Source organism: Babylonia areolata, chromosome 12 (genome assembly GCF_041734735.1).
Source record: "Babylonia areolata isolate BAREFJ2019XMU chromosome 12, ASM4173473v1, whole genome shotgun sequence".
Classification (NCBI taxonomy): Eukaryota; Metazoa; Mollusca; class Gastropoda; order Neogastropoda; family Buccinidae; genus Babylonia; species Babylonia areolata.
Window position 1 is genome coordinate 11,928,310 of NC_134887.1, and position 10,000 is coordinate 11,938,309.

At 41.8% G+C, this 10,000-nt stretch overlaps 1 protein-coding gene and 1 non-coding gene across 3 annotated transcripts in view; both read right to left on the minus strand.

Annotated features, from left to right (window-relative positions):
- Positions 1 to 10,000, minus strand: part of LOC143288392 (uncharacterized) — a 181,695-nt gene that overhangs the window by 10,142 nt on the left and 161,553 nt on the right. For both annotated transcript variants that reach the window (XM_076596803.1, XM_076596804.1), the window contains one exon: positions 3,893 to 3,973. In XM_076596803.1, coding sequence (XP_076452918.1) covers positions 3,893 to 3,973 — 81 coding nt within the window. The remainder of the gene's footprint in view (positions 1 to 3,892; positions 3,974 to 10,000) is intronic.
- On the minus strand, positions 7,979 to 8,050 carry Trnae-cuc (transfer RNA glutamic acid (anticodon CUC)). The gene has a single exon. It is a non-coding gene; the product is annotated as a tRNA-Glu (tRNA).

A 10,000-nucleotide genomic window follows, 5' to 3' on the forward strand; every position in this document is an offset into this window, starting at 1 on the left:
GTGTTTTGTGTTGTTGTTGTTGCTGTTGTTGTCAACGGGAAGAAGACAAAAGACAAAGGGGGAAAAAGAGAGAGAGAAAGAAAAGAAAGGAATTTTTTTTAAAGAAAAAAAAAAGAAGCAAAAAGCAAACAAAAAAAAGAAAAGAAAAATTATCAGAAAGAAAGGGGGAGGAATGATTATGGAAGAAGAAGGGGAAAAAAAAAAAAGAAAAGGAAAAAAAAAAAAAAAAAAAATTCCAGGGATGCTGGATCTGTATTTGCTCATTAGCGAAACGTTTAAGCGTCCTCTGATTATTCCTTTAAAAAAAACCCAGCAACAACAAAAAAAGATAAGAAAGAAAGAAAGAAAAAAATGCAGCGAAAGAAAAGGCAGTCCGTTGTCAAGTCAAGTCAAGTCAAGTCAAGTCAAGTCAAGTAGTAGTAGTAGTAGTAGTAGTAACAATAATAATCAAGTAATAATAATGGTAGCAATGATGATAATGATAACAATAATGATGATAAAAAAAAAACAATGGCATTAGACAATATAAATAAGTAAATGAATGAATAAAGAAATAACTAAATAAATACATATATAAAGAAAGAAATAAACAAATAAGAATACCAAAAAAAGGAAAAGAAAACCTCAATACCATTATTTAAAAAAAAAAAAATATTTTTAAAAAAATAAATAAAAATAATAATAATAAAATACAATTTAAATGTCAAGTCATGCCAGCTAGAGTCGTCAAGTCCAAACTAAGTATCAAAGTGAAATAAACGATGACGGTTACATTATCCTGTAAGTTTACTACGTGACCCACACGCATTTAGGTTACCCGTTTGCGCACGCACGCACACACACACGCACATACGCATGCATTGATAAATACACACACACACACACACGCACATACGTACATACATACATACATATATAGCATAAAACAGACAGAAACAGGCACAAAGATAGAATGAATAATCTCTTTCGTTCTTCCTAAGTTAAGGAGGTGCAGTTTCTTTGGGTTTTTTTTGGGTTTTTTGTTTTTGTTTGTTTTTTGTTGTGTGTGTGTGGGGGGGGGGGGAGGGGGGGGTTATAATTTGTTTTTTTTTGTTTTTTAATAGCAAATACAAAAATTGGCGCTGAAATAATACTCGTTTCTTAATTCAGTCTACGATTTTACCACTACTACGTTCGGTCTTGCTTTGTCTTTCTTTTTTTCCCTAAAATTCCGGGACCTTATATATCAACAGCAATTTTCGTGCCATAAGGTGAAGGGATATTAACATTAGTAAAACAACAATGCTAACTGTTTCGTCTCTGTAGTTAGTTTGATATCTTATCAATTGTTGCACCACCAATGTACAAAGCCATCCAACTAGGCCCTTTAGACCCGTCTGCCATGGACGCGTTCAATAGGTCTGCCCAATTACCATCATCAAAATATTGCAAGCTGAAGGCTCTTATACTGAAGACGTGAATGTTGACAAACAATACCACAATTCTGACGACGGAAGCTAAAGGATGGGTCATTCAGACACCCCCACTGGTCATCCGAAGGGTCTGTGTAAAGGAGAAGAGAGGACTGGCCGTACTGAGCGAGTTAAGTCATAGGCTGTCTACAAGACAGCCGCTCCTTCCTTTCCGTTTACAGCCAGGTTTCCCCCCCGACCATGCAAAGGCAAAAAATGAAAACATGGGGATTTGAGTCAACAAGCGCGTTGGTTCGATGGGGGAGGGACATTTCTCTTTCTCTTTTTTTTTTCTTTCTCTTTTTTTTCCCTTGCTCTTTTTCTTTTTTCTTCTTCCTTTTTTTTTCCTTTCATATTATAAGCCTAATTCTGATTGGAAGGGGTGGGGTTCCTAGCTGCGTGTCGTTTCTCAGATGTTGTTTTACCGGGAAAAAAAACAAAACAAACAAACCCCGCATCACCTTTTCCTTCGTTTAATTTAGTAGGTCGCAGAGTTTTGGATATATGAATTCACCGCATAAAGATCGCCCACACTGATGAGTGTCCATGTGGCACTGGACCCCAGACCCCTGAACACATCCTCCAACACTGCCCAACCCATGAAGCTCTACGGCGTCAAACCTGGCCAGGGGGCACAGAGCTACAGGCGCAGCTTTGGGGAGACCGCCACGACCTGGAGAAGACCGTGGGTTACATCGTGTCTGACGCAGCCAAAACATCGAACGCAGAAGAAGAAGAAGAAGAAGAAGAAGAAGAAATTAGGAATTTACCCCGCAGCAGTAATAGTGGTACTTATTCAGCAATCGTGAGAAGAATAACACCAGTTCACTTCTTCAAAAAAAAAAAAAAAAAAAAAAAAAAAAAAAAACCCACAACACTCCCAAATGTCTTCACATACGTTTCCTCCAGATCCTTGTTGTTTTTCTTGTTATTGTTGTTGCTGCTGCTTCTGCTGCTGCTGCTGCTGTTGTTGTTGCTTGTTTGTTTGTTTTGTTTGGCTTCGTTTCGTTTCTGTCCACTGCCGCAGATCTTCAATGTTTTTACTTCACCAATCAGTCACACAGCTTCGTTCAGGTCACCAGCAGGAAACTCCTGCAAACTCCTGCAGGCGGCTACTACTCTGTTCATGATGCAGACTGAGTATCCACAGGACCGAGGATAGAATGGACAGATCGGTGCAGTGTTTAGAAGTGCAAGTAGCCTAATGACACACACACTTCAAACACACATGCACCGATCTTCCAAGCGCCTTCGAAACGCCTTGGCTGGTTCTGGTTCTGTTGTCTTTCGCGTCATTTTAACCCGACACGTAACTAGATATTACGTCAGAGAAAAAAAAAACAAGACTTTGAGAGGAATGTAATACGGATACTGTTGGGGGTGAAATTTCATTTTGTTTTAGAATGCCCCCCCAATAATTCGAAATAAATTGATACCACATGAATATAAATCACATAATGTCAATGTTCGGTTTATGCAATTTATTCAGTGCTGGGAAGAAAACACAACTTAATCTAAGTAAATTCATAAAACTTGGAAAGGTTGTGTAACTTTTGTTACATGTCAGTATGTTTAAGTTTGATTTGTTTTGTTGCAAATCATCATTAGCGTGTGTATATGTGTGTGTGTGTGTGTGCTTGCGTGGGTGTGCGTTTTTGCGTGTTTCGGAGACGATCGTTGGACAGAAAGTTGTGAATCAATGAGTATGTGTTGTTACTGTATCCTCCACACCCCAAAATGGGCAAAAGGATTAAATTTCTTTGAATCTTTGAAATGTTCGTGATGCAGATTGAGTCTGCAGATGACTGAAGACAAGACCAGTGCAGTGCCTCGAAGAGCAAGAAAAAACACACACTTCGAACACACACACACACACACACACACACATGATCCCATCTCCCAGGCTCCTTCGAGGCGCCTTGGCTGTGGGTCTGGTTTTCTTGTGTCTTTCGCGTCATTTTTAAGCTGACGCTTTAACTAGATATTACGTCATGGGGAAAATGATGTGGCAAAAATTTAGATTATTTGAGCATCTTTGTGACCAACATTCGTTTTTTGATGTTGTTGTTAGTGTGTGTGTGTGTGTGTATGTGTGTGCGTGCGTGCGTGAGTATCTGTGTGTGTGTGTGTGTGTGTGCGTGTGTGCGTGTGTGTGTGTGCGTGCGTGTGTGCGTGTGTGGTGTGTGCGTGTGTGTGTGTGTTTAGGAAACGGGAAGTATTAAATGCTGAATAAATGAATGACCTAAATCTTATTTGCAGAAGTATTCTCTTGCTCACTATCCCTCCCCCCCACGCCCCCCTCTCACACACACACACACACACACACACATATATATATATATATATATATATATATATATACATATACACACGCACGCACGCACGCACGCACACACATCAAATCAAATCAAATTATTTCAACAATCAACAGGCACACTCACATTATAGCTGTCGGAGAGGGTTGTTTCCAGGTCACCAAAGTCGTACCCTGTCCGTGAACTGGAATCCAAGTCCAGCAACTCCTGGAGAGAAAAAAAACAAAACCAAACCAAAAATAAACAGAATGAAATATACTGTCTACGTATTTCCTCGTTTGCACAATTCCTCTCTCTCTCTCTCTCTCTCTCTCTCTCTCTCTCTCTCTCTCTGTCTCGAGCTTTTTTATTTTCCTTTTTTTTAATCTTAACAATATGTTGTATCGTATGATTATTTTGTTGTTGTTTGTCGTTTTTTGTTCTTTTTTTTTAATTGTTTTTTTAGTATTACTATTATTATTACTACTACCTTTTTCTATATTATAATTATTATTCATTTATTTATTTATTTATGTAAGCTTATCTATTATTTATTCCCCCGTTTTTTTGTGTGTTTTTTTGTTTTTTGTTTTTGTTTTTTGTTTTGTTTTTTCTCAAGGCCTGACTAAGCGCGTTGGGTTACGCTGCTGGTCAGGCATCTGCTTGGCAGATGTGGTGTAGCGTATATGGTTTGTCCGAACGCAGTGACGCCTCCTTGAGCAACTGAAACTGAAACTGTCGTTGATTTTCTTTTTACTCTTAGCAATCTCTCCCTTTCTACATCCCTCCCTCTCTCACCCTCACCCTCTCTCGTTCCCTTCTCTCTATCCCTTATTTCCTCTTCCCCTCCCCCCCCCCCCCCCTTTCCCCTTTCCCCTCCTTCTCTCCACCTCCCGCCCCCCACCCTCACTCTCTCTCCCTCCCTGTCTCCCCCTATTCTTTCTGCTCTACTATCTCTCATTCCAGCCCCTACTCCACTGCCCTCTCCAATATAGAGAGAAACAGAGAGAGAGAGAGAGAGCGGAGTGGGGTGGGTGGGGAGGGGGGCAGAGACAGAGACAGAGAGAGACACAGAGTCAGAAGGATAAACAGACAAGACAGGCAGACAGAGGGGTGAGAGATGGGGGATAGTGAACGACACAGACAGAGAACGATAGACAAGACTGACAGATGGGCAGCAGCAAGGGAGAGAGAGAGGGATAGGGAGAGAAAGGGAGAGAGAGAGAGGGGGGGAGAGGGAGAGAAAGAGTGTGCATAAGAGGAGAGAGAGCGAGCGACAGACAGAATGAGACAGAGACAGAGATGCAGAGACATAGACAGAAAGGGAGAGATAGAGGGGGGGGGGTGGGGGGGGGGGCGGGGGGGGGGGGAGAGAGAGAAAGAGCGTGCATAAGAGAAGAGAGAGCGAGCGACTGGCAGAATGAGACAGAGGCAGAGATATAGACAGAAAGGGAGAGAGAGAGAGAGAGGAGAGAGAGAGAAAAAGAGCGTGCACGAGAGGAGAGAGAGCGAGCGACAGGCAGAATGAGACAGAGACAGAGACGCAGACATAGACAGAAAGGGAGAGAGAGAGAGGAGAGAGAGAAAAAGAGCGTGCACCAAAGGAGAGAGAGCGAGCGACAGGCAGAATGAGACAGAGACAGAGACGCAGACATAGACAGAAAGGGAGAGAGAGAGAGGAGAGAGAGAAAAAGAGCGTGCACCAAAGGAGAGAGAGCGAGCGACAGGCAGAATGAGACACTGAGGGAGACAGAGACGTAGAGACATAGAAAGGGAGAGAGGGGGGTGTGGGGGTGGGGGGGGAGAGACAGGGGAGAAACGTGGGGGGGGGGAGACAGAGATCGAGAATCAACACAGGGCACGGACCAATCAATACAGCTATCGTGGGAACCAACCACTCATCGTCCATGTTGTCTTTACCATCCAGCACACACACACACACTACCACTGACTTGATGGCGGCCACGGACTCCACCTACCGCTACCACTAGTGGATGGCCTGGAGGTAACGCGTCCGCCTAGGAAAGCGAGAGAATCTGAGAGCGCTGGTTCGAATCACGGCTCAGCCGCCGATATTTTTCTCCCCCTTCCACAAGACCTTGAGTGGTGGTCTGGACGCTAGTCATCCAGGATGAGACAATAAACCGAGGTCATGTGTGCAGCATGCACTTAGCGCACGTAAAAGAACCCACGGCAACAAAAAGGGTCGTTCCTGGCAAAATTCTGTCGAAAAAATCCACTTCGATAGGAAAAAACAAATAAAACCGCACGCAAGAGAAAATACCAAGAAAAAAAAAAGGGTGGCGTTCTCAGTGTAGCGACACGCTCTCCCTGGAGAAAGCAGCCCGAATTTCACACAGAGATAGCTGCTGTGACAACAACAACAAAAAAAAAAAAAAAAGAGAGAGAGAGAGAGAAATACAAGTACAAATACCACCACAGTTTCAGCTTTCAGTTGCGGCGTCACTGCGTTCGGACACACCCGTATACGCTACACCACATCTGCTAGGCATACATAATGATGCTTGACCAGTAGCATAACCCAACGCGCTTATAATATAGTCAGGCCTTAGTTGCAGGGCAATAGAACAGAACAGAAGTTTCAGTTTCGCCATAAGGCGCCACTGCGTTCAGACAAACCCCGTGTGCTTTACAAGTTCAAGGTTTTAATTATCCTTTCACTCCTATTGGGGTATGGAGGATTGCTGCCAAATAATCTTTTCATGCCCAGAACAAACATTTCCAAATACACAACAACGTCACATAAAAGTTGAGAAAACACAAATGTCTTTTGGAGTATGGAGGATTACTGCAACATAATCTTTTCATGCCCAGAACAAACATTTCCAAATGCACATCAATGTCACATAAAAGTTGAGAGAACACAAAAGTCTTTTAACTCCAAAAGTGTAGCTAGGCAACATTTGCAAATCTAATCATCTTACTTACAGCTAAAATGACTGTTTTTGCCTCCTTTGAGCATATTACAAAAATTAAAAACCGATTTTGGAGACAAATATTTTTTTAGGAACATATCTATTTCGTAACTGATCATAACTGGGACATTCCATTATAAAATGAAACTCATCCCCAATCACAGACATGTTACAAACCTTACAAAGTCGTAACTCTCGTGGTATGCCTTTGTGTCTCCCTGTTTCTATTTCCAGCTTATGATTACTACTTCGAAAACTGAAGTAGCTGATAACGTAATTATCAGGTATTTGACTTATATATTTTTCTCTACCAAATCCACTTTTGATATTTCGATAAAACAAACATTTACTACTCGCCTCTAGAGCATGTCTCCATAGATTTTACAAATTATCTCTCAAAGCAATGTTGACATTCTGGCAGAAAGATTACCTCTCTAAGAAGAATTGAGCATCCCAAACACAAGTCGTACCCTGTTTCTATTAAAAATACCATTTCGATATTAAATCAAACAATATCAAATATATTTTCCCACAATATTTTTCTGTGTTTGGTATCACTAAGCTGGTTCCAAAATCGAACTAATCTCATTTTCACTAACACACCAATTACACCACACCTGCTACGCATACATAATTATGCTTGGGCCAGCATCATAACACAACGCGCTTAGTCATGCATGTTCGGTGCATATCGGTTATGCATGTGTGGGTGTATATGTGAATGTGTGTCTTCATGTTTTACATCTATTTGCTTATTTATCATCATTGTTTTGTTATTTATTTTTTTTTTACATTATAGTTATTATTTATTTATTTATTTGTGTAAGCTTATCTATTATTTATTCACCTTTTTTTTTTTTCCTCAAGGCCTGACTAAGCGCGTTGGGTTACGCTGCTGGTCAGGCATCTGCTTGGCAGATGTGGTGTAGCGTATATGGATTTGTCCGAACGCAGTGACGCCTCCTTGAGCTACTGAAACTGAAACTGAGCTTAGTCATGGGTTAGTTTGGAGGGCGTTAGAAAAGAACAGAATAGAAATATCTCAAGGAGGCGTGATTGCATTCGAACAAACCCGTGCATGCTGAACCGCACCATTCTGCTTGGCATATACAAATGCTTGACCAAACAGCATAACCCAACACGCTATGTCGGGGCTCAGTTGCAGGGCAGTTTCAGTTTCAGTTTCAGTAGCTCAAGGAGGCGTCACTGCGTTCGCGGGACAAATCCATATACGCTACACCACATCTGCCAAGCAGATGCCTGACCAGCAGCGTAACCCAACGCGCTTAGAAAAGACTTCCCAAGCGGGGAATCGAACCCCGGCCGTCGCGGTGAGAGCGCGAAATCCTAACCACTAGACCACTTGGGAACTACAGGGCAATTGCAGGGCAATAGAATAGAAATAGAATAGAAGTTTCAGCTTCTCAAGGAGGCGTCACTGCGTTCAGGCAAATCCGTATACGCTGCACCACATCTGCAAGCCATTGGTATGCTTGACCAAGCAGCGTAACCCCACACACGACTTTTCGTCGGGCCTTTTGAGTGCAAGCATATGATAACAAAATGTGCACCCTGTCAAGAGTGGATTTCATCAACAGAATTTTTCGCCAGATGACAACGTTGCCATGGGATCCTTTTTCTTCTTCTTTCTTTCTTTCTTTTTCTTTCTTTTTTTCTTTTTTTTCCCCTTCTTTTTTTCTTTTTTTTTCTTTTCTACTTCTTTTTTCTTTTTTTCTTCTTCTTTTTTCTTTTCTTTTTGTGGTTTTTTTTTTTCCTTCTTCTTTTTTTTCTTTTTTTTTTTTCTTTTTTTTTTTTTCCTTTCTTTTTTTTCAGTTTGCCAAGTGAGTGCCACTGCACACGTAAACTCCGTTTTCTCGAATGACTAAACGCTGGGTTTGTATTTTCCATTAAAAAAAACTTGCGGAGAAACAAAGGTTCGAGGCGAGGACTGGAACCCAGACTCGCCGTGGACACTCTATTTGGCAGATCAGCGTCTCAACCATCCGGTCAACTTCCTCCTTGCAAAATGTAGCTTTGATCACACGACACCTACCACCACCCCATACAAGCTTACATGATTTATGGCTTTCATCAGCACTGCTACACCTACTAGTTCACAGGCTAAAATATTATAGCGTTCATCAGCGCTGTTTCTACTACATAAGCTAAATGATTATAGCTTTCATCAGTACCGCTACCACTAGCACTACACAAGCTACATAATAATAGCTTTCATCAGCGCTGCTACCGCTGTACAAGCTACGTAATTATAGCGTTCGTCAGCACTGTTACTACTAAACAAGCTCACCAATTATAGCTTTCATCATCACCGCCACCGCTACAAAAGCATACCCTTGATCACCGCATCTACCACACTACACAAGCTACATAATAATAGCCTCGATTTACCATCGCTACGACTTAACCACACGAGCTGACACACTCACAGCGTTCATCGGCACTGTTACCATCACGCAAGCTACACACTTATAGCCTTAATCACCACCACAGCTACTGCTACACAAGCTGCATGTAGCCTTGATCATCACCGCTATCACTACACAAGCTACATAATTATAGCCTTTCATCAGCACCACTACTTCTGGCCCAAGTATGTTGTGCTGCCTCCATGGCAGTGCAAAGTAGAAGAAGAAGAAGGAGGAGGGGAGGAGGAGGAGAAGGGGGAGGAGGAGAAGGAGGGGGAGGAGGAGAAAACAAGGAGGAGGAGGAGAAGGAGGAGGAGAATAAGAAGAAAAGAAAGAGGAGGAGAAGGAGGAGAAGGAGGAGAAAAAGGAGGAGAAAAGCAGGAGGAGAATAAGGAGAAAGGAGGAGGAGGCGGAGGAGGAGAAAGAGGAGAAGATAAGGAGAAGAAGAAGGAGGGTGAGGAGGAGGAGGGGGAAGAGAAGAAGATGGAGAAGGAGGAGGAGGTGGTGAAGGTGAAGAATGAAACAAGGAGGAGAGGAAGAAGGAGAAGCAGGAGAAGAAAGAGGAGGAGAAGAATGTGAAGGAGGAGAAGAAGAAGAAGAAGGAGAATGCAATGCAATACAATGTAATACAATACAATACGATGCGATGCGATACAATACAATACAATAAAATACAATGCGATACAATACAATGCAATGCGATACAATACAATACAATACAATACAATACAGTACACTACAATACAATGCAATACAATATAATACAATGCAATGCGATAGGATATAATACAATACAATAAAATACAATGCGATACAATACAATGCAATGCGATACGATATAATACAATGCAATACAATGCAATGCGATACAATACAATACAATACAATACAAT